Here is a 26412-nt window from a genome sequence, read left to right on the forward strand (position 1 = left end):
TATTACCTAATCCTGTTGGTTCTACACCCAAATGTACCCAAAAGTTGACCATTTCTACTGCTGCCAGCCTGGGTTGAGCCGCCACCATCTCTTTACATGGATTGTAACAGTAATCTCCAAATGGGTCATATCATTTCTACTTTTACCTCCTTTAGCCTATCCACTGTGTACTGGAGAAGATCTAGTCAGACCACCTCACTCCATTCAAACCTCCCTATACTTTCCCATTTAACTCAGAATAAAATCCAAAATCTTTATACAATGGCCTACAAGGCTGAAAATGATTTAGCTAGCCTGTGTCCAAACTGGAACACATCTACCTCTCATCCTGCTCAGCCATGCTTTTGTCACCTTGATAACCCTAAATATGCAAAACATGCTTCAGCCTTAGGGTCTATTGCTCCTTGTTGCTCCCTAAACCTGAAACACTCTTATCACAAATATCTTCAAGTGTGTGTGTGTGTGCGTGCTCAGTTGCTAAGTCGTGTTCAACTCTTTGTGACCCCATGGACTGTAGCCCACCAAGCTTCTCTCTCCATGGGATTTTTCAGGCAAGAATACTGGAGTGGATTGCCATTTCCTCCTCCAGGAATATCTTCAAGGCTCACTTCTGTAACTCTTTCAGGTCTTTATTCAATTACCCCTTCCAGTGAAACCTTCCCTGACATTCCTATTTATTACTGCAACTCCTCTACCATCAATCTCTAGTACTCCCCAGCTCCATTTTCTAGTATATTATTCCAGAGAACTAATGGTAACATTACCTTATATTCCATACGTAATGCCTATTTATTATCTGTTTATGTACATGAACTAAGACATTTTAAAGTTCTTAGAAAAAGAACTTATTTTAGTTTTACCAATAGTAAGTCAAAGATTTCCTTGTAGTAGACTAATAAAAGTATAAGCAATTTGGCAAGACATATTTGCAACATTTCTTTTAAAAGCTCTTTGACCCTTCAGTTCTGCTTTGGTGCACCTGCTCCATGGAAACAATCCAAAACATAAGGGAAAACTATGAGGATAAATATTCAGAAGTAAAAACTTTTCCTCCCACCAGAGTAAATACTTACCACTTAGAATAGCACTTGATCTAAGTAGGCAATATTTACAGAAATGAACTAAGAAACATTACTATAAATGCTTAAGATGCCATTGTAAATTAGCAGTGAGTTTTGGGGAATTGTATGATCAATTTTCTTTTTTTAGAAATTTCTAACATTACCTATGTGTGTAAATCTTATATGAGAAAAAAAAAATCTACACACAATACTGAGTCACAATGTAGTAATCACACTGTAGTACTATAAATGCTTATAAAAAGTTTCCCAAACTTTTATTTCTCCTCTCAACATGCATAAAATCAAATAAAGACAACTATTATGTGAGAAGCCAACAAGGCAATTAGTCCTTCAATTACCTGAGTGGAGTTAGATAGTTGGTTTTTCCACGGCTCCTCTGCGCTGCTGGTCAGGTTTGTGCGGTTATGAGGTAGAGTGAGTGCGTTTCGCTGCAGGTAAGGCACGTTTCCATTACTTCCACTTCCTGTTATGTGATTATTGCCTATCAAAATAGTGTCTGTACTTCCCAGCGTTCTTGATGTGCTACAGGGAACATGGCCTGCAGAAAAGGGTCCATTGGCCAAAGGCTGCCCAGGGCAGGCAGGGCGGACTCCTGGCTGAGACACGCTAGGCACTCTGGTCAGAGCAAGCTGTGGCTGCTGGCCAGAGACTGAGTTTGTAGGCAGTGATGAGTCAGCTGATGGCCCGTTAGGAATTCCAGTAGATCGTACCTGTGCAACTCCTGTTTGTCTCATCTGTCAAAAACAAAACAAAACAAAACAAAACATAAATGCTGCCTGTGTGGCCCATAAGGGACAGAATCAGAATATGAAGATACATAACAAGATAATCTTTGATTTTACCCTGACATTTAATTTCTCTAGGTTAAAAAATACCTTTTTAAGACAAGCAATTGTGTTTCTTCACATTCAGATTAGCTTCCTCAGAAAAGCAGGAATCTACTTAATCTTAAGAAATATCTTTTTAGTAAATGACAAAAGAAAGCAGTTGAAAATTATGGAAAAGAAATCAAATTTACAGGTCTCTTCCCCATCACAAAATAGGGGACCTTAAAATTCCATTTTATTACATTTATATGCCAGATTCTCTGAGTTAAACAAACTTGAAAGAACCTCACCTGAGTTTAGGATGTAGTTTGTTAAGTATTAAATAATATAGATAAAACTCATGCAAAATAACATGTAAATTAATACTAAGTCATGTTCAAAATCAAATTTATAGCTGTTTTTTTCCCTAAAAATCTCTGTCCATTATCAGTATTTTAAGAAGCACAGATAATTAAATCCCACCAAACACTAGTACAAACTAGAGGTGGGCATAAACATACTCTCTAAAATGATATTCCAGTCAACAAAAATATTCAAATGCTAACAAATTTTAGGGGGAAAACAATGCTGTACACACTTGGTGTTGCTGCATTAAGACAAACTGACTTTCCAGCTGTTCCAGCATCAGTTTCTGTGCTGGATTTAAATTATTTCTATTTGCACGGAGCTGTTCCAAGTGCTAGAAGAAAAAGAAGAATGCAGTCAAAGACATATCTAAGAAACAAGCTCATTATTCTAAGCAACCTTTCTATAAAACTCTGAACGCTGTCTAGTCAAAGATACTGATTTCTGACCAATGGCAATCAATCCCAAAATGAAGTCCTTTAAGAAGTTTGAGAAAGTTAAGGAATAAACATTTATCTCAGAAGGTTTACTGTAATGGGATCTTTGAGATAAATGGGCATGAGATTTTACTCATCAATAATTATCAGGATTTACACAGAAAGTTCTTTAAGCTTAAAAATGCTTTATGACAAGTACTAAGAAGCACTGTATGGAATAGGAAAGTCTGCAGACAATCTATCCAAAACTAGTAATTTGCCTAAGTAAAAGTATGACACCTACATAAAGAAAACACGATGTAGTCACAGAAGAATTAGGAAGCTCTTAATATATTGACATGGAAAGGTCTGCATAATACACTATTTAACAGTATATACAGCATTTTATCATTAGTATAAAAAGAGAAGAAAAATAATAACATATGAGAGAAAGGAGACGAGTTATTTGCTTGGACATGCATGACATCTCTTGAAAGATAGATAAGCAACAAGTAATACTGGTTTTCAGTTAGGAGGGGAACTGAGTGGGAAGGGACAGAAGTAGGAGAATTTATTCTATATACTCTAAACTCATACTTAGGTGGTTTGAACCATGAGAATATATTGGGGGGTGGGGCAGAGGTAAGTGGGGAAAGAAAAAAAAGAATGAATTATCTCTATTACTCTGGTAAATGTGGGCTCAATTTACTTATGTACCTATTAACTGAGTTTACTGCCATTCAGTTTTAAGAAGTAATACTTAAAAAAACTTAGAACTTTAGTACCTCTACTTTTCTTTAATAGGAAAAACAATCTGTCAAAAGCATGTTTTACATACCTGTAATTTCTGTGGTGTCATACACCATGAATGACCTTGTTGCTGTACTGGAGGATGTGACACTGCATGGCCACTACTCCAATTATCAGAAGTATTCTGAGGAAAATTGATTAAAAAAAAATTAAAGAATATTTGGTTAAATCCATAGAGTTAACAAAATGACTAATGGAGGTCAAATGACTATGAACTGGAATATTTACATATAAAAAAGATGTTATGACATTTAGTTCTTTTAAAAGTAATTTTACATGCATAGTAAATTTGGGAACTTAAAACTTAAGAAAATATTGATTCTTTAATTAGCCACCCAAAAAGGCCCACCCCTAAACTATGGCCCAAATGACTAACCTAAATACCACACTGTCCACTAGGTTTAATGTTAAGTTTATTTTAATGTCAGTAGAAAGTGATGATGAAAAGTTGTGTTGAGATCTTAACGGCAGGGAGATGAGTAAAATGATTTGATGAATGCAAATTTATCCCTACTTTCCATATTTAATATGATACTAAGAATTTGGAATGAAAAAACTCAAACCTTTCACTCATTGATGTCCACAGATTTAAAATAAAGGACAGGAGATGTTCAAACTGCACAAGTTCAGAGCAGTTAGGAATTTCTTTCTTGACTGGGATTTTCTATTTCTCTAAAACATATACCTTTGTTGGACTAGATGTTCTTTTCCTCTTGGCAGGACTGGACAGGTCATCTACTTGGCTAGAAGGAATCATGTGTAGTGGCAAGGATTGCTGTGAAATTGGTGTCTGACTGAGGCCTAATACAGGTTCAGTATTTGGATGATGAGGTTTACATGCCTAAGAATCACAGAAGGAAGACAAAAATAGGGTTCTATATATTCTTAATTCATTCCTTCAAATTATACAACTTTACAAGCTGCATACTTTTCAAATCTATGTGGACATCGCTGAATGGTAATTATTGAAAATCAAATGAATCATCAGTGGAGGAATGTGTACCTTCCTTTGAAAAACTTGTTTCAAAAATTAAATAAACAACTGCAGCATGATGTTAAGAAATTTCCTTCAAAACCATGAAAATGCATAAAGGTCCTAAATTGGCACCCCAAAATTTCTTCCCATATCAGAGGGAGTTTTAATTTGATCTAAATTCCCTTCACAATTAAATCAAGAGTCTTTTCATAAATAAAAGCCTCCTGTGCTTAGTAAAATACGCTTGACTACTACAGATTGAAAAGAACCCTTAAAGCTGGGCACCTGCAGAACATAACCCAACTTCTCACCTGCTGTGCTGTGTTCATGGCACCCTGCCTGGAGGTAAGCTCTGCGGGGATTGGTAGGCTCCACGCCTCCTCAATACTAGGAAGTAATTTAGTTTTATTCTGTAGACTACCTTGTGGAAGGTTACACAACTGAGCCTAGGAAAAATTATGTAAAAAGCAAATTTAACACAAGCCTACTTGAGTAAGAGCAAGTCCACTAAATCTTCCTAAATGCTATAACTAATTGTTTTTAAGAAAATAGATCCTTAATTTGGGGTTTCAGAAAGATACTAAGTATAATGAGGGAAACGGGAATATAAACCTTTGTGAGAATTAAAACAAAGCTGAGCTCTGTTTTCAGAGTTCTTATAGCTGTCTTCTCATGAAACTCCAAGCAAGAGTGAAAGACAGTGTTTGTGTTCTTTTCTCTAAAATGCTATGACAACTTAAAAATGTAGACAGTACATAGAAAAAAATTATGTAAATTAATATGTATTAACAGGGTAAATGCACAAAAGAGCATCTTTTTAAAATACTGTATATCTTACTTAAAATGAAAAGTAAAATAATATTACAAGCTATGGTATGTTTACAAAATATGGAAACAAGTTATAGACATCAAAACACAACTAGACAAACTTCCCAGCCACCCTCCTTCTGCCTGAGTGTCATGGGGAAACATGTGCCTTTAAAAAACTGCAATTTAAACATTTTACCTGTAAATACTTAATTCGTGCTGCAAGTGCAGAGGTATTACTACAACTTTTGCTTCTGGTTGCATTTAAGTAGCATTTAATGGCATCCTGAGGCTGGTTGCAGGATTCGTAGAGTGTGCCTAGGTCCATCCAGGCTGCAGCATGGCCATGGTCCAATTGTACAGCACAAATATAGGCCTGTAAAGCATCCATAGGCTGATTTTGCTGTTGATATAGCACGCTGGAAAGAGAAATTAAGAAAAAATAAGTCAACTAAAAAGAATGGCTTAGCTTTATAACATGATGTAAACCATGAAGTACGTTATATGTGACGCGACTATCTTTGTATATGAATTATACCATTATTTCTACACAAAGTCTTACCCTATTGAACACCATGTATCTGCACTTGCTTCTGACTTATCAATAGACTGCCTGTAAGATATAAAGGCATCCTGAACTTTCCCAATACTTGAATAGCACCTAAGAGGGGAAGGGAAAAAAAATAAGAAAATATGATTAATACACATTGATTAATTAATGTGCTGGCAGACTATGTCAAAGCAAATAAAAATCTAATAAGCAAACAGATTTATGTGAAGTGTGAATATACATGACAATAACACTATAATTAACCCTTCAATAGGCTATATTATAGACTATCTGATAGTGTTTATCACTGCAGCATACTTTAGCACCTATTACAATAGTTAAATGCCATATCACTTCAATATAATAATATTGAGAGATACACGCACACCACTCTACTTGATCTCTGGTTTTCCGAAGAGTAAGAATATAGTTAAAAACCAAGAAAAACATTCTATGTTGGTAAGACTTGCTGAATCAGATTTCAGTTTTCCTTTCTTAAATAATAAAAATAAAGGAAACAACTCTTTAATACACACAAGACACAAACATAAGAAATAATATCAAGCTGACTATCAAAAATAGTATAAAACAGGATTAAGTACAGTATTGAATGACTAGTAAGGGTAGCAAGGTATGATTAAAGTTTCAGGGAACTGGCATGTTTCTTAATGTAGATGTACCTCATGGATACATAAAACAGCAGGTAAAATTATAAAAATACAGAAAATATATTCTTCATGTTTGTCACTAAGGGAAAAAGGAAAAAATAAAACACAGTCCATCGTCAAGGAGTTTACAATTTAACTGAGGATTGAAGACACATTATAAATAGCATGATGCCATATCAAATGGCTAGCACAGATAATAACTGGTCTGAAAATTTAGGGTACGGTAGAAGAGACCACACTACACACTACTGGGTTTAGGAAAGAGGAAAGGGTAAGAGTAAAGGATCTGAATGTGTGTAGATGCATACTGTTTAGATCAGTGATTTGCAATTACCAGCTAGTTTACAGTAATTTGGCCAAGCAAACAAAATGGGAAAAAAAAGACATATACAAACATACATACATCCATTTTCCATTAAACCAATATTTGTATTGCAGTTGACTTACTCTGAAATACTGTTGACTGAGTAAATAGCAAAAAAAAAAAAAAAGTAAATGTCAAGTAATTCAAAAGTCTGAGAACCACTGATTCAGGCAGAGAATTTGAGAAAAGGCATTTTGAAATGCTACTTTGAATAGCATGAGCAAAACTTATATAAGTTACATCTTATATATATATAAAAGATATATCAGATATATCTTATATATAAATTAAATATATCAGATATATCTTATATATATGATAGCACAGATATAAGTGGTAGAGAATTTTAAATCCAACCCAAGAATATCGCGAGGTTTGTTCTTCTAACAAGGGGAATGGCACAATGAAAGTATTTTATGGGAATATTTATCTGCTAACAATGTGTAGCAATTAACCAAAAGTGAAAAAAATTATAAACAGTAAAAAAGAAGGCAGCTATATTTACTGGCTTGGAATAGGCCCAAATTAGGGTGAAAGTAATGGAAGTGACAACAAAGAAAAAGGAGAAACAATAAACTAAAACACAGATAAAAACTTTGTGACAGACTGATTAGATATTCATGGGGGTAGGGTTATAATTTATTTTTTAAGTCTGATAAATAGGGGGGGGGGGGGGGGGGGGATGGTGGTATCATTGGCAAAAATAAAGGAGAAGGAGATGGTTCAGAGAAGAAAATGATGAATGTGGTTTGAAATATGCTGACTTTGACATGAGATGTAGACATTAAAACGGGTAATGTTAGGTAAAGAATAGGAAATATTGTCCTGGTGTTTAACTCTTTGAAGTGTAGAAATTGATATTTGGAATTCATCCATCTGGAAGAGAGGGTATAAGAACACAGGATACCTACAAAGGAGAGGTAAAAATAAGCCTGAAAAGTGAAGTGAAGTGAAGGTCACTCAGTCGTGTCTGACTCTTTGTGACCCTATGGACTATACAGTCCATGGAATTCTCTAGGCCAGAATACTACAGTGGGTAGCCTTTCCCTTCTCCAGGGGATCTTCCCAACCCAGGGATCGAACCCAGGTTCGATCCAGGTCTCCTGCATTGCAGGTGGACTCTACCAGATGAGCCACAAGGGAAGACCATGAGATCACTAATCTTGGGGTTGGGGCAATATAAAGAAAGGTGAGTGACAGAACAGAGGCAGAGTCAGAGAGTGTCTGTAAACTGTTTTATGAGGAAAGAATTCAGGACAAGAGGGCATTAACAATGACAAACAGGGACAGACACCACAAAGAAAAGAAATGCTTACCCAATAGTGGAAAACATGCTCTGTTTGTTGTTCTTAATTAAATCAAAGCCAATCTCAGATTTATAGAGCAAATTCACCTGACTGCTGGGAGGAATAAGCAGTAAATCCCACAACCTATGTTTTCATACTTGATTCCTACAAAGTGAAAGTAGGGAACCAATGTGCCCAAATACAAATTCCTCAATCCAACTATCAAACACTTTTCCTCTAATAAAACTTAAACAGGCTCCCGTGAGACAGTACTGTGTAACTGAAAAAGCTCTAGGTGTTAAACCAAGGATCTAGTCCCTGCTCTGCTACTAATTACCTGCATGATTGTGACCTTGGACAAAGCATTTGACTCCTCTGAGTTCCCTTTCTAAAACGTGCAAAATGACAAGGGTGAACTAGGTGACCTCCTGGTCCCTCCTAGTTCTGCTGCTAAGTCACTTCAGTGTCCCACTCTGTGCGACCCCATAGACGGCAGCCCACCAGGCTCCCCCGTCCCTGGGATTCTCCAGGCAAGAACACTGGAGTGGGTTGCCAGTTCCTTCTCCAATGCATGAAAGTGAAAAGTGAAAGTGAAGTCGCTCAGTCGTGTCCGACTCTTAGCGACCCCAAGGACCACAGCCTACCAGGCTCCTCCATCCATGGGATTTTCCAGGCAAGAGTACTAGAGTGGGGTGCCATTGCCTTCCCCCTCCTAGTTCTAACATTCTATAATTCTGTGATAACACAGTCAATAACAAAGTGCCAGTTTAACAGCATTACCTCATTATACTTTCATTATGATATACACATGCCAAACAACAAACAAATGCAATCTTCAACACAGACCTGATGCAGAGATAAGTAACCAAGTGCCTCAGAAATATTAGGGTCATTGACTCCCAATGACATTTGAGATCTTCCTTCAGAGCTTTAATAACTTCTAAACTCTAATTTATTTATAAATATTTTCTCATGACAAAACAGACTTGAAGCAACACATTAGAAGTCAGTAAAAAAAAAAGGGTAAGAAATGTAAACATTAAAGAAAAAAGTCTAAAACAGTCCTCAAATTATATTACAGATAAAAAATACTGAACACCAACATGATAATCTTGAACCCCCAAACAAGAATAAGTATCCTTTATCTGAGAAGTCAGCAAAGTATATTTGGAAAATTCTATCCAGAAAGGTTCAAATAAAAAAACATCTCAACGATTTCAAATGTAAAACCACTTGTGAGGTGGGAGGACAACACACCTCCTATGGAATAGTGCTCACTGAGCTGAAAATTACAAAATTACTAAAGTAGTAATTTGGGGGAATTCCCTGAAGGCCCAGTGGTTAGGACTCGTCTTTCACTGTGGGGGCCTAGGGTTTGATCCCTGATCCGGGAACTAAGAACCCACAAGTGGTGTGGCCCCCCCCCCCAAAAAAAAGTAATTTCTGACATTTCAAAATTATATATTAATTTTGTATGCATAGAATTAAGAAAAAATATATTAAAAAGACATCCACACTATTGTGCTATATTAAACTACTAATCTTTGTCTTAGATCAAAAGAAAAATACCTTGGGTACACATTCCTTTTAATTTATATTAACAGAAATTTTCATTTATAAACATTAACACTAGAGGCATGACTAAGCAAGACCCTACTTTACTACAAAGAGCTCCTTTCGGTCACTATATGAAGCCTCTCACTGCACAATACTAACAGTAGTAACAGAGTGAGCTCCAAAGGTAAATGGTGTTCAATTAGATCATTTATTCCATTTACTAAATAGCCATTTACCAGGTAATAAGATACAAAGATGGTTAAGATTCAGTTTCTGCTCCCAACGATCTTTAATGAAAGAGAAAGACAAAGTTTGGACTCTCAAGCTTTATTAATGAGCAACTGAATTTAGATGACTTTATAAGCCTGGCAAGGAATTACAAAATTACTACCAAAAATAGCTCCTTTTCCACTCAACTAGTATAGGATATTATTAATGAATAATAAAAAAAATTGAAACATCTTAATATTACTCCCTCTCATACAAATATACTTTGCTAAATTTAAAGAAAAAAATGAAATACTAAAATATACAATACTAGAATACTAAAATTAATGTGACTATATGGCTAACTCACTCAAAGTAAAATACTCCTATAGAAAAAAAGAAAGGGAAAAAGTTTAAAATTAAAACAAAACAGTGTAATTTCCAAAGAAAACATAAAATTAAAACCTTTAGCATGGGAAGGTTACCTAAGAGATCTAACCCAGGGCTTTTCAACCTCAGCACCATTGACATTTTGTGCCAGGTAATCTTTTACTGTGGAGAACTGTTCTAGTAGCATTCTCCATAGTTGTGATAAGCTAAATCTCTCTACAGACATTATGAAATGTCTCCCATGGGGCAAAACAGCACCTTCCCATCCACCCTACCACCATTGAGAACTATCGATCTAATTCTCTTATCAACAGAAAACTGAAGCCTCAAAATGTTTAATTCTTCCAATCCAAGATTCCACAAATAGTAGCCAAGACTTGAATCCAAGTATCTCAGATAACTCCTAGTAGACTGATCTTTCTACCATACTGCAAAAGCTAAAACCAACTAAGAACTAAAATACAATCAGATAATAGTCCAAAAATATATTCTATCAGATACATATACATGAGATATATTTCATATAATCAGTAAGCAAAATTCAAAGTACAAGAAAATTTTATAGACTTGCAAAAAAATATTTTCACTAATGTCACTTCTCCTTTCCAATGAATTGAATAATAATGTATCTACTTTCTCACTGTAAAACTTCAAATACAACTATGATTTGCATTCTATTATTAATGTCCATTCTAAGGTAAATATCACTAATCAAAAGGATAACGGGCAAAGTTCCACTAACTACTGGTAGTCATCAGGCAGAATGAAAAATTAATTCTCTGTTCTATTTAAATAGACATATGAACACTAGAAATCAAAAGGAAAGGCATTTAAATACCTGAATGAATAATTAGTATCTGCCAAGAGTTTTTGAAAACCAGCAATAATTTAAGTCAAATGAAAATCCAATAAGCAAAATAAGAAATATCCTGATGGACCAGATGATGGTATAAGAAAACCACCACATTCAGAAGTTCTTTTATTTTTTATCTAGAAATCTTCATTATAAAATATTTAAAAGGGAAAATATACTGATCACATTATTAGTAAACTGATATTTCAGATAATTCAAAACTCTTAGCTGCAATAAACAAAAGCAAAACCTAAGTTTCTGATAAATCAGTCTTACCTTCCAAGGAAATACCAAGACTGGCCAGAATTAGGATCTGCTTCCAAGGACTTTTGGAGATACTGAATAGCATAGCTTTCCTTGGTGGCTTTATCTCCCAGGAGATCCACAGTATGATGCATCCAACCTATAGTAAATGATTAAAAATGTTTATATAAATGACTTAATCTACTACTTAAAAGAATACAGAGCAGAAACAAACACATAAAAAATACTCTTTTCAGTCAATTTATTCATTTAGCTTGGCATACACACTCCCCAAATTTAGAACTGTCAACTCAGTCCTAAAAAAGTTTTGTCTTTAAGGTACAGTCAAAGCAATGAAGAACTTTCATTCCAGAGAAATTAAAACAATTTTAAGTATTGACTTGTCACTTACTAGATTACCAACTATAGTTCTATTCTCTAATTTTTGTATTTGAAAAAACTTCAAGATACGAAACAAAGAATATAAGATGATAAATCTTATTTACTGTTTCATGGAAAACTTAATGTGCATTTAAAAATCTCTATTAAGAGGGATGGGATGGGGAGGGAGGCGGGAGGGGGGATCGGGATGGGGAACACATGTAAATCCATGGCTGATTCATGTCAATGTATGGCAAAAACCACTACAATATTGTAAAGTAATTAGCCTCCAATGAATAAAAATAAATGGAAAAAAAAAATAAAATAAAAATCTCTATTAACACCATGTTTACTTCCAAGGAGTAAATATAAAGCTATATCATCAATGATAGTTCAGAGTAGCACACACAACGTACAATCCTACCTTACTGGCACTGGCTACATATATTCACAACTCATGTAAAATAAAAATTACAATCATTTGACAATTTTTTTAAAACTCCAAGACTATAAGAAAGAGTCCATTCAAATGCTGCAGATAAAAATGGTACAAAATGGGTAACACAAATCTTTACTAAACAAATTTAGATGGTATACATAATCTCACTTATCTGTGGAATCCAAAAAAGTGAAATATGCAGAAGCAGGGAGTTGAATGGTGGTTACCAGGAGTGGTATGATAGAGGAAATGGGGAGATGTTGGTCGAAAGAAACAAAGTTGAAGTTATATAGGATGAGTAAATCTAGAGAACTAACATACAGCATTATGACTGGATGAGAGAATAGATTTGAGGTGCTCTCACCACAGGGGGGAAAAAAAGGTAACTATGTGAGGAGATGGATATGTGGGACAGCTTGACTGTAGCAACCATTTCACTATGTACAGGTATATCAAAACATCATCTTGTACACCTTAAATAAAACTGTTATGATAAAACAAACAAACAAGCTGACTATGTAAGTAATCAAAACACTAGATCATGGAATACTAGCACATGGAATAATTTGACTTAATGTGCCAGGGAATCATAATTTCAGTTGTGGATCAATTCAAATTCACAAAATCAGCTGTTTTTCATGTATAGTTCACAGTACACAAAACAAACAAGGACCCTTATTTTCTGATATTTATTACAGTTGCTGTGCTCCAAAAGAAAGAGGGCTGAGTTATCATGTTTTATGGAAATATAAGTCAATCACACACTTATTCATCTGTTCCTCCCTTACCTCTCCTACTATTACTACTAAACAGGACCTAGAGTAACAGACTCTAAAAGGAGTTCCTTAAGCAGCAGTGACAAGCAAGTAGGAAGGATTGATGTGCAGGCATAAATTAGACTCAATAACGGGAAGTATTTTCCCTTTCAAAACCATGAAAAGTTTACCTATACATTCAGCCAAAGAGGACAGGTTTGTGTGCATTTTTGCTACTGACACATTCTTCAGTGCAGCTAAAGTGCATAAAAACTTATTTATAAATAATGTGAATTTTAAAAGTTTGTATTCACATTATTAGCTGAATGAGTAAGCTATCTCAAGGCATCAATTTGTTCTTTTACCTAAGAACACAAAACCTTTTTTGCTGTACTAATAAACTTATTTTAATTTAAATATACCAATTCACATTATCTAAACTCTGCAAGTAATCATTAAAAACAAATACTTGACTATAATTTTTAAAAGTATGGATAAACTCATGGAAATTCTAACCAGAGATTAAAGACAAAATTAAAAAATGAAAGTTTTATATGAAAGCAGTGTTTTTATTCTGTATAACTGATCACATAGTATGCATTAGTATCATGAAGTGAAAAAATTTAAGCTTAAATAATTTTAAAATTACATTAAAAACAGTCATGCTAACGATTATATTCTTTCATCTTCAACATTACAACAGAACTGCATGTGTAGAGAATCTAGATGTTCCACATTTCTTACATAAAGATGTCTTAGTATTCCTGACAGAGCTATGAAAGCAAGCTCACCAATCACTAAGAGACTTTAGGTAAATCACTTAACTTCATTGAGTTCTAATGGTATCTGGCACAAAGAAAGCATTCAATCGCCCTCACTCATGGTTAAGTACCAGTGTATAATTTTGAGCATTTAAAAGAAAAGTTACACTAAAGAATTGTAATAAGATTGACTGTGAGACAGACAATACTCAGCAGAAGGTGGAAATATGATGAGTTCAGATAAATTCTATCAACTTTGGAAAAGGAAGGAAAAGAAATAGGATACGTAAGTCATGTATTTACCATCAGTAACATGTAAAAAACATTAAGCAATGTACTTATAACACACTAAGTGAATATTATTACATACCCAACTGTTGTAAGACAGTTGCTTTTACTTGTGCAGAAAGGTTTTCTGTCTGCAAAAGTTGTTCATAAGCTTCCTTTGCAGAATGATACTTCCTCTAAAAAGTAGGAAAAAAAGATTTAATGAAAATAAAATTAACATCTTTAAAGAATTAGCTCATGTTAAATCTTAGACAATATTGATATTTCAGCATATTTTAAAAAATCAACTAAAAGATCAAAGTGCATACTGAATGTTCCTCTAACTCTAGACAGTTATGGTTAATAGGCCATGTTTCAGAGTATTTAATACCAGTAAAACATTCAATACAACAAAGTATCATTAAAATATGACCTTTGAGTACTTCAAGTTGAAACCAAAGGATGTGAGACAGCATCGTATGTATTCAGTAGAAATCTTATTTCAAATTTTGATCTTTCCAAAGGCTAGTGATATGGGATATGACACTCTCTTGTAATGCTGGGCAGCAGTACTGAGCCACAGTTGCCAGTCAGTTACAAGATCATGAGGGTAAACAATCGATATCCTTCCAACCATTCTGTATCCATACAACCATTTTGATTTTCACCTCAGTTCAATATTTAATAAGTTACATGAGATATGCAAACTAATAAAAATAAATGAAAAAAAAAAAGAATTTGCTAAGTCTTAACAGTTAAAAAGAAAATCATCTGAACCTATTTAATAACATAAATGATGTCCACTTTATTTAATAACACAAATGAAGCTAGCAAAGTATTCTACTTCCAAGTGCATCACCTGTTTGCCTAGAAATACCAAGCTCCAAAGCAACTTAATTTGAACAAATAGAGCACATGTCAAAACTGTTGTTATAAAACTAAGTACAAAAGCCAATGAAATCTAAGTTTAAAAGATACAATCACTGGTATATATCCTATGAAAAAATTATCATACATACATGATTTTAAAGAAAACTCCCCATAACTATTGTCTAATGATGTTTATAATATATAAGATTGCATGGGCAAAACTCTAAATGAAACCATTTACCCACAGTTCTCACCCCAAAAGTACTAATATGACTGAAACCCATTATTGCTACAGTCTGAAAGCTGAAGACAACTCCTCCCCATCTCTCCAAAAGGGGGAAAGGCAACAAAAGAAAACTTTGCAAATATTATTTTTAGAATACAATTGGCAGAACAATGGATTAAAGTGGCTATGTCACTGTAGCTGGCTGAGCAAACAAACCTTTCTCCCCCAAAAAGTAGAGACATAAAACTAGCTGTGTGAGCCTCAGGCAAATCACTTGAACTATGATTCAACATCCATACAACAGATGTAATGCATGATTTTTCTTTTTTTTTCTTTTTCCATTTATTTTTATTAGTTGGAGGCTAATTACTTTACAATATTGTAGTGGTTTTTGCCATACATTGACATGAATCAGCCTTGGATTTACATGTGTTCCCCATCCTGATCCCTCCTCCCGCCTCCCTCCCCATCCCATCCCACTAGGTCTTCCCAGTGCACCAGCCCGGAGCACTTGTCTCATGCATCCAACCTGGGCTGGTGATCTGTTTCACTCTAGATAGTATACTTGTTTCAATGTTATTCTCTCAGAACATCCCACCCTCACCTTCTCCCACAGAGTCCAAAAGTCTGTTCTGTACATCTGTGTCTCTTTTTCTGTTTTGCATATAGGGTTATCGATACCATCTTTTAAAATTCCATATATATGCGTTAGTATACTGTATTTATTGGTCTTTATCTTTCTGGCTTACTTCACCCTGTATAATGGGCTCCAGTTTCATCCATCTCATTAGAACTGATTCAAATGAATTCTTTTTAATGGCTGAGTAATATTCCATGGTGTATATGTACCACTGCTTCCTTATCCATTCGTCTGCTGATGGGCATCTCTGGCTGCTTCCATGTCCTGGCTAATGTAAACAGTGCTGCGATGAACACTGGGGTGCACGTGTCTCTTTCAGATCTGGTTTCCTCGGTGTGTATGCCCAGCAGTGGGATTGCTGGGTCATATGGCAGTTCTATTTCCAGTTTTTTAAGGAATCTCCACACTGTTCTCCATAGTGGCTGTACTAGTGTGCATTCCCACCAACAGTGTAAGAGGGTTCCCTTTTCTCCACACCCTCGCCAACATTTATTACTTGTAGACTTTTGGATAGCAGCCATCCTGACTGGCATGTAATGGTACTTCATTGTGGTTTTGATTTGCATTTCTCTGATAATGAGAGATGTTGAGCCTCTTTTCATGTGTTTGTTAGCCATCTGTATGTCTTCCTTGGAGAAATGTCTGTTTAGTTCTTTGGCCCATTTTTTGATTGGGTCATTTATTTTTCTGGAATTGAGCTGCAGGAGTTGCTTGTATATTTTTGAGATTAATCCTTTGTCTGTTTCTTCGTTTGCTATTATTTTCTCCCATTCTGAGGGCTGTCTTTTCACCTTGCTTATAGTTTCCTTTGTTGTGCAAAAGCTTTTAAGTTTAATTAGGTCCCATTTGTTTATTTTTGCTTTTATTTCCAATATTCTGGGAGGTGGGTCATAGAGGATCCTGCTGTGATTTATGTCAGAGAGTGTTTTGCCTATGTTCTCCTCTAGGAGTTTTATAGTTTCTGGTCTTACATTTAGATCTTTAATCCATTCTGAGTTTATTTTTGTGTATGATGTTAGAAAGTGTTCTAGTTTCATTCTCTTACAAGTGACCAGTTTTCCCAGCACCACCTGTTAAAGAGGTTGTCTTTTTTCCTTTGCATATCCTTGCCTCCTTTGTCGAAGATAAGGTGTCCATAGGTACGTGGATTTATCTCTGGGCTTTCTATTCTGTTCCATTGATCTATATTTCTGTCTTTGTGCCAGTACCATACTGTCTTGATGACTGTGGCTTTGTAGTAGAGTCTGAAGTCAGGCAGCTTGATTCCTCCAGTTCCATTCTTCTTTCTCAAGATTGCTTTGGCTAGCTATTCAAGGTTTTTTGTATTTCTATACAAATTGTGAAATTATTTGTTCTAGTTCTGTGAAGAATACCGTTGGTAGCTTGATAAGGATTGCACTGAATCTATAGATTGCTTTGGGTAGTACAGTCATTTTCACAATATTGATTCTTCCAATCCATGAACATGGTATATTTCTCCATCTATTTGTGTCCTCTTTGATTTCTTTCATCAGTGTGTTTTATATATATAGGTCTTTCACTTCTTTAGGTAGATATACTCAAGTATTTTATTCTTTTTGTTGCAATGGTGAATGGTATTGTTTCCTTAATTTCTCTTTCTGTTCTCATTGTTAGTGTATAGGAATGCAAAGGATTTCTGTGTGTTCAATTTTATATCCTGCAACTTTACTATATTCGTTGATTAGCTCTAGTAATTTTCTGGTAGAGTCTTTAGGGTTTTCTATGTAGAGGATCACGTCATCTGCAAACAGTGAGAGTTTTACTTCTTCTTTTCCTATCTGGATTCCTTTTATTTCATTTTCTGCTCTGATTGCTGTGGCCAACACTTCCAAAACTATGTTGAATAGTAGTGGTGAGAGTGGGCATCCTTGTCTTGTTCCTTATTTTAGAGGAAATGCTTTCAATTTTTCACCATTGAGGATAATGTTTGCTGTGGGTTTGTCATATATAGCTTTTATATGTTGAGGTATGTTCCTTCTATTCCTGCTTTCTGGAGAGTTTTTTATCATAAATGGATGTTGAACTTTGTCAAAGGCTTTTTCTGCATCTATTGAGATAATCATATGGTTTTTATCTTTCAATTTGTTAATGTGGTATATTACATTGATTGATTTGTGGATATTAAAGAATCCTTGCATTCCTGGGATAAAGCCCACTTGGTCATGATGTATGATCTTTTTAATATGTTGTTGGATTCTGTTCGCTAGAATTTTGTTAAGGATTTTTGCATCTATGTTCATCAGTGATATTGATGCCTGATCTTTCTATCCAGAGTTCTTCTTAGGATTAAATGAGATAAAGAGCTATGGAAATAAGGAGCTCTATGTCAACACAGGGAAAAATTGCAAGAATGTCCATTGAGATTAATAGTTATTACATAAACTTTTATTCATCAGGTTATGACTTCCCTTTTAAACATTAATCTGATCTGAAAAAGTAAATTAGACAGTTAGTGAAGGGTAAGAATCAAGTTATTCAACTCAGTTCCTTCAACTGGTAAGTATTTGTTGAACACCTAACACATAACAGAAACTGCTGGGACTACAGGCGAGAATACAGATATGAAAACAAAACTTACTGTACTGTGTACAGTAACAATATTGTACATGGTTATTTCCCAGAAGCAGACAAGCTTAAGAGTACTAGCAGATTGGGCAGAAAAGGCAGAGACAAGCAGACAGCTTCACAAAGACCTTCCTAAACCATGTTAAAAGACTGTAGACTATATCCTAAGACAATGGGCTACCACTGAAATGAGTTCAAGCAATATAATCAAATTTATATTTTAGGAAAACCACCTTCTGGAATTACCTCAACAAATGCTAAAACATACTTCCAAACACTAGTAATAATTATAATATTAGTAATAATAAATCATCAAACTTGAAAAACTGGATGGACCATACTGAGAAACCATGTTTTATTTCTACCTCATACTATATACAAAACTGGCACCCACATTAAAGACCTAAATATGAAATGTAGAAGTATATAAGTAAAAGAAGAAAATGGATAATATTTCCTTGAGATGGGAAAAAATTAATTTGACTTGGCAAAAACCACACAAATCAGGAGGAGGAAGGATCTGACTTGATACACATAAGGAGAAAAATAGGCAATGGACATTAAAAACCAACATGTAAAAGGTGAAAACATGTAAAGTATAAACCTCGAGAAATCAGAAAATGCAAATTTAAATGAAATACTAGCTTCTACCAATTAGACTGGCAAACATAAAGTTGGGTAGTTCTTAGTATTGTGGGGATATAAAGGGAAATACTCATGCCTTGCTGAAGGGGATTTACTCATGGAACTAGGTGTCTAAATATGCTACAATCTAAACATCTCATTCTTGGGATATATCTATACACCAAAGGAACCTTCCCATAGGTAATATTATAAATGGTACTGTTTGTAGTATCAAGGAGATGGACAACTAGGTCTATCTCACTAGGTGAGTAGAAACGTAAAATATGATGGATGTTCACAGCAGAACATTAAGTAGTGACTATAAGTAGCATACAAAAGCAACATGAGTTTATGTGTAAAGGTATTTAGTAAAGTTTTGCCTCCGGTAACGCTGCGGTAACATTCCACAGAGAGCATTAAATTCTGGATAAAATACAAAAGACAACTTTCTATCAGAAAGCACTGAAAAGTAACCAAAATTAGGCAAAACCAGAGAAGTTAAGACTTAGAGGAATGGAATGGCACTGGTTCAGTAACCCCGTTTTTCCTATGTTGACCTGAAGGCAGGCCCCAACTGGTATTTGGTTGGCTAGACCTCAAACAGAAATTGGCAATCTTACTAGCTTGAAAAATAAGAGGAAAGACTTTGAAGGTATCACAAGAGCTAAAAGTGAGTGAAGAAGAAACAATCCCAGAAAAGAAAGAGAGACAGAATATCAACTTCTGCAATTAAACTGCTCAAATTCCTGGTTTACCACTGAACTACACAGGAACACAGCAGACGTCCAGCAGCCTAAAAGAACTAAAGAAAGAGAGATTTAGCTGCTGTCCACCACAGGGATGACAAAGTTTAGTGTGTGACTTGAGCAAAGTTAAAACTGCTATTAAAACAAAAAATCAACTTCAGAAAAATATAACAAAGTCACTCTTCACAACACATTATTCATGATACCCAGGATAAAATTATCAGGCTTGTAAGAATCAGGGAATTTTTACACATGTTCAAAAGAAAAAGAAATGAATGAAAATCAGCCATGAAATAATTCAGATGTTGCAATTTGCAAATAATTTTAAAGCAGCTATTTTAATGAAGTTCACAAATGAAAAAGAAAATAATCAGTAAGGAATGGACAAAAAAAGCCAAAGCACAGAAAAATAAATTAAAAGAGAAACAAAAGGAAATTCTCAAACTGAAAAATACAAATTTAAAATTTTTAAAAAAGAAAAAAGTTGCTGAAGGACTGAGCAGATTAAAGACTTTAGAAAAATGAACAAATTTGAAAAGAGGTTGGCAGAAAGTATCCAGACTGAAGCAAAACAGACAAAAAAGGAAAAAAAAAAAAGCCATCCAAGATGTACAAGATAATAACAAAATATCTACCATACCCATAACAGGAGTCCAAGAAGGACAGAAAGAATGGGGCAGAGAAAATATGGACAATATAATGGCTGAGAACTTTTCATAATGGATGACATTAAATCCTATATCCAAAAGACCAGGAAAAACACTGGTAAAAATATAAAGGAAAAACCAATACCTAAGTACATCATAGTCAGATACTTAAGAAAAATGTTAAAAAGAACCTTGAAAGTAGCCAGAAAAAAACCACAAAATACGAAGGATACAAGAATGACAGACAACTTTATGTAATCATATCAGTGATCAAATTAAGTATAAATGGACTAGATATTCAAACAAAGAACAATAGAGACTGCCAGAACAGATTACAAAAGTGAAAGAAAGCCATAAACATAATATAAGATTTGCACTTTTTCCTATAAGGACTCAAATAGACTGAAATAAAAGGATGAAAAACATACGATGTAAATTCTAAACATCAGAAAGCTGAAGTGATTAGATTCAGATCACATTAAGAAGGCTTCAAGACAAAGCACTGCCAGAGATGAAGAGGAATATTTCATAATGATAAAGGACATATCAGGATGACATAACAATAACAAAGCTTTTTAAAAAAATGAGAAGGCTGACAGATTTAATGCTGATAAAATACTATTTGTCTATAAAATTTATTCCAGTTTCACCAACTGTCCCACTTTTCTGGTCCAGGATCTAATTCAAGATTCCACACTGTGTTCAGTTAGCATGTGTCTTTACCATCCTCTAACCTGAGACAGACACTCAGTCTCTGACTTTTCATTACCTTGATATTTAAAGTACTAGCTGATTATTTTGAAGAATGTACCTTTCAAACTAGTAAGTACCTTGTGGAAAGATATTCAACATTTCTCATACATTAATTAAAATTCCACAGAAATAAAGAGGTGTCCCCTTTCCCCCACTTATTTATTCAACTATTCATTTATAGCAACATGAGCTAATATATTTTATTTTGTAGTGAACACATTATAATTATTTGTTCCTAAACTTGTGTCCGATTCAGTGATTAGAAACCCTATTCCCCTCAAGTTGGCTCCTGAATCTTTTCGCGTGCCTCATCATTTTTTGAGCGCTCCCTTACTTTTTGGCACCATGAAATATTCCAGGGCTCATCTTGTAGGTTCCCTCCCTAAGCTCTGGAATCACACACTTCTCCCCAAGAATTTTTGATTTCTTTCACTGAAGAATCAAATTTAGAAACAAAGATCTGGATGCTAGAACATTCACTGCTGTGGAGGGGGGCCTTGCTTCTAGGCACTCACAGCAAACAGAGCTGGGAAATATATTAATGTATACACAACACATACACATACACACATACTCTTCCATCTGTATCTATTTCTATTCAACTCTCAATTTCTGTAAATAACCGTATATTTAGTTTTTACTCCAATTCCAATCCAATACCACAGAGTTCAGTCTAGCCTTTTTCTTTTCTTACTTGTAAGTTCTCCAACAGTGAAAATCTAGTCCTCATTATTCATAATACATTTACTTAGGGATAAGCAAATATCCTTAATGCCAAATTCAGACTTAAATTGAAGAAATTAGGGAAAACCACTAGACCACTCAGTTCAGTTCAGTCGCCCAGTCGTGTCCGACTCTTTGTGACCCCATGAACCGCAGCACGCCAGGCCTCCCTGTCTATCACCAACTCCCGGAGTCTACCCCCTTATGACTACACAGCAGAAGTGACAAATAGATTCAAGGGATTATATCTGGTAGACAGAGTGCCTGAAGAACAATGGACTGAGGTTCAAGACACTGTACAAGAGGCAGTGATCAAGACCACTCCTAAGAAAAAGAAATGCGAAAATGCCAAACAGTTGTCTGAGGAGGCCTTACAAATAGCTGAGAAAAGAAGAGAAGCAAAAGGAAAAGCAGGAAAGGAAAGATATACCCATTTGAATGCAAAGTTCCAAAGAATAGCAAGGAGATAATTAAGAAAGCCTTTCTCAGTCATCAATGCAAAGAAATAGAGGAAAATAATAGAATGGGAAAGACTAGAGATCTCTTCAAGAAAATTAGAGATACCAAGGGAACATTTCATGCAAAGATGGGCACAATAAAGGACAGAAATGGTATGGACCTAACAGAAGCAGAAGACATTAAGAAGAGCTGGCAAGAATACACAGAAAAACTATACAAAAAAGATCTTCATGACCCACATGACCCAGATAATGACAATGGTGTGATTACTCACCTAGAGGCAGACACCCTGAAATGCAAAGTCAAGTGGGCCTTAGGAAGCAACAATATGAACAAAGCTAGTGGAGTTGATGGAATTCCAGTCGAGTTCTTTCAAATACTAAAAGATGATGCTGTGAAAGTGCTGCACTCAATATGCCAGCAAATTTGGAAAACTCAGGAGTGGCCACAGGACTGGAAAAGGTCAGTTTTCATTCCAATCCCAAAGAAAGGCAATGCCAAAGAATGTTCAAACTACTGCCCAATTGCACTCATCTCACACGCTAGCAAAGTAATGCTCAAAATTCTCCAAGCCAGGCTTCAACAATATGTGAACTGTGAACATCCAGATGTTCAAGCTGGATTTAGAAAAGGCAGAGGAACCAGAGATCAAATTGCCAGCATCCGTTGGATCATCGACAAAGCAAGAGAGGTCCAGAAAAACATATACTTCTGCTTTATTGACTACACCAAAGCCTTTGACTGTGTGGATCACAACAAACTCTGGAAAATTCTTAAAGAGATGGGAATACCAGACCACCTGACCTGCCTCCTGAGAAATCTGTATGCAGGTCAAGAAGTAACAGTTAGAACTGGATATGGAATAACCAACTGGTTCCAAATCGGGAAAGGAGTACATCAAGGCGGGATATTGTCACCCTGCTTATTCAACTTATATGCAGATTACATCATGTGAAATGCTGGCCGGATGAAGCAGAAGCTGAAATCAAGATTGCTGGGAAAAATATCAATAACCTCAGATATACAGACGATACCACCCTAACGGCAGAAAGCGAAGAACAACTAAAGAACCTCTTGATGAAAGTGTAAGAGGAGAGTGAAGAAGTTGGCTTAGAAGTCAACATTCAAAAAACTAAGATCATGGCATCAGGTCCCATCACTTCATGGCAAATAGATGGGGAAACAGTGGAAACAGTGAGAGATTATTTTTTTGGGCTCCAAAATCCCTGCAGATGGTGACTGCAGCCATGAAATCAAAAGACGCTTGCTCCTTGGAAGAAAAGCTATGACCAATCTAGACAGCATATTAAAAAGCAGAGACATTACTTTGCCAACACAGGTCTGTATAGTCAAAGCTATGGTTTTTCCAATAGATGTGAGAGTTGGATTATAAAAAAAAAGCTGAGAGCCAAAGAATTGATGCTTTTGAACTGTGGTACTGGAGAAGACTCTTGAGACTCCCTTGGACAGAAAGGTGATCCAACCAGTCAATCCTAAGGGAAATCAGTCCTGATCCTGAAGCTGAAACTCTAATACTTTGGCCACCTGATGTGAAGAACTGACTCATTTGAAAAGACCCTGATGTTGGGCAAGATTGAAGGGGGAAGGAGAAGAGGACAACAGAGGAGGAGATGGTTGGATGGCATCACTGACTTGATGGACATGAGTTTGAGTAAGTTCCGGGAGTTGGTGATGGATAGGGAAGCCTGGGGTGCTGCAGTCCATGGGGTCGCAGAGTCAGACATGACTGAGCAACTGAACTGAACAGTTACATAAAAGTTACAGAATTTTTATCCATATTCCTGTGAGAAAGTAACTGTAGTTGAAGATTTGTTTACAGTTCTTTTCTCTCTAGCATCTACGATGATGATTTGCTTTTACCTTTAGCTCTATTATTACAAGGCATGATATTAACATATTTCCTAATACTCAATCAACTTTGTATTCTCTGAATGAATACCACTTGCTCATAGTGTATTTGTTTCATGAGGTAATGGATCGTTTGCTAATATTTTATTTAGTATTTTTATACCAACATTCATCAGTGATAACAGTGTACATTCATTCTTTTTTGTACTGTATCAGGTTTAAGTATCAATGTTACATATACTTTCTTCAAAAATGAATGAGGGAAAACTCTGTGTGAAAGTTCTTCAAAAATTTTAACAGAATTACCATATGACCCAGTAATTCTACTTCTGAGTATATATCAAAAAAAAAAGAGAAAGAAAAAATGAAAGCTGGAACAAAAACAGGTATCTGCACACTCATGTTCATAGCAGCAATATTCTTAACAGCCAAAAGCTGAAAATCAACTGACAGATGAATGGATAAACCAAATGTAGTGTACACATACAATGAAGTATTACTCAGCCTTAAAAAGGAATGGAATTCTGGCACATGCTATAGTATACACAAACCTTAAAGACATTATGCTAAGCGAAATAAGCCAGACACAAAAAGACAAATACTGTACCATTCCACTTACATGAGGTGCCTAGAATAGTCAAACTCATAGAGACAAAACGTGGAATAGTGGTTGCTAGGGGCTGTAGGGAGGGAGGAATGAGGAATTATTCTTTATTGGGTACAGAGGTTCAGCTTGGGAAGATGATCAAGTTTTAGAGATGGACAGTGGTGATAGCTGCACAATAAAGTGAATGTACTTAATGCCACTGAACGAATGGTTTAACAAATGGCTAAAATGGTAAAATTTATGTCATGTACATTTCACAATAAAATAAAAAAGACATCAAAGAACTATGGTCCATAAGTGATTTTTAGAGTCAGACTTTTGTTTCTATTTTATCTCAAAAATACACAATAGAATCAGTAAGTGCAGAAAGAACTTTATGATCAAACACATGTCTCTCAAGGTCAGGCAGAAAGCTATTTATAAGCCCCTGATTATCCTGTTCAAAAAAAGGAGAAAGAAATTAGAAAGCTTTTCTCCTTTTCTAATGCTCTGGAACAATGTACAGAGTACTTGAATTATCTGGTCTTTGAAGGTTTGGTAGAATTCTCCTGTAAAACCAACTGGGCATGGTACTTTCTGTGTGACATTACTTTTCTCTTTTCATGAAAAATGGATTTTTATAACTTTTCTAACTCTAATGAGGTCAATTTTGCTAGTCTGTACTTCCCTGGGAAATAGTCTACTTCATTTACGTTTTGAAATCCATCCACATAGAGGTCTGCAAAGTAGTCTCATATGATTATTCTAATTTCTTCTGTACCCATGGTCATCTTATTTTGTGTATCTGTGGTTTACCTCATTTATCCACTTAATCAAGTTAGTCTGTGATTTATCTATTTTGTTAATTTTTTCTAGAATAAAAACATTTTGACTTCATTTCATTAGATCTACCACTTTTCTCTTTTAATACCATTAATTTCTTTTTAAAAAAATCTTTCTTCCTCACAATATTGTTTTCCTTACATTGATTTTTGTTTTGTTAACACATTTCCTTACACTGAACTAACCTTGAATTCATGGAATAAACCCTAGGTAATCAGGACATACTTACTGCATCTTTAAATGTTTGCTTAAATTTTTCTTTCTTTAGAATTTTTGGACTTCTATAATATGCATAAATGAAACCAGTCTATAATGTTTCAGTAGTAACTATGGCTGGATAGTTAGAAGGCAAGGTTAACAATGAAACTAGTAATTCTTACCAACAGTGTTATTCATAATAACATTATTTATAACTATCTCTCACAGGAGAATAGTTAAATTAGTTACACTACATCTCTGCCAAGGGATGTAATACAGATCAACATGTATAATAAGGAATGATTTCCAAAATATAATACTAAGTTTAAAAAAATAAACCAATTTAAATAAGATCAAGAGAGAACATACATAATGGGCTATTATTTCAATAAAATAAAATATATGCAAACATACATATAGATTTGCTTATATATACAACAAGTTTCTCTGGAAGGATATATAAACACTGATAATGGTAGTTGGTAGCTTTTGGCAGGGGACTAGATGGCCAGGGAAAAACAGTGAGAAGGATACTTCACTGTGTATTCTTTCAGGCACTTTCATTTTGGATTATCTATTCAAAAATAAGTAACACTAATAACAAAATTAAAAGGGAGAAATCCTTTACCTTTAATCTTTTAAGTTTATTTAGAATTTA

At 35.0% G+C, this 26412-nt stretch overlaps 1 protein-coding gene across 8 annotated transcripts in view; it reads right to left on the minus strand.

The window, feature by feature from the left end:
• KDM6A (lysine demethylase 6A) overlaps nucleotides 1-26412 on the minus strand; it is a 180329-nt gene that overhangs the window by 46319 nt on the left and 107598 nt on the right. The window contains exons 9-17 of one of the 8 annotated variants that reach the window (XM_043459024.1): nucleotides 14088-14181; nucleotides 11415-11541; nucleotides 5826-5924; nucleotides 5463-5682; nucleotides 4768-4902; nucleotides 4166-4321; nucleotides 3509-3604; nucleotides 2487-2588; nucleotides 1421-1816 (exon numbers count right to left, since the gene is read on the minus strand). In XM_043459024.1, the coding sequence (XP_043314959.1) occupies nucleotides 1421-1816; nucleotides 2487-2588; nucleotides 3509-3604; nucleotides 4166-4321; nucleotides 4768-4902; nucleotides 5463-5682; nucleotides 5826-5924; nucleotides 11415-11541; nucleotides 14088-14181 (1425 nt within the window). The remainder of the gene's footprint in view (nucleotides 1-1420; nucleotides 1817-2486; nucleotides 2589-3508; nucleotides 3605-4165; nucleotides 4322-4767; nucleotides 4903-5462; nucleotides 5683-5825; nucleotides 5925-11414; nucleotides 11542-14087; nucleotides 14182-26412) is intronic. The other 7 variants (XM_043459026.1, XM_043459025.1, XM_043459028.1 and 4 more) reach the window with 7 other exon arrangements.

This window comes from Cervus canadensis, chromosome X (genome assembly GCF_019320065.1).
Source record: "Cervus canadensis isolate Bull #8, Minnesota chromosome X, ASM1932006v1, whole genome shotgun sequence".
In the NCBI taxonomy this organism is placed as follows: domain Eukaryota; kingdom Metazoa; phylum Chordata; class Mammalia; order Artiodactyla; family Cervidae; genus Cervus; species Cervus canadensis.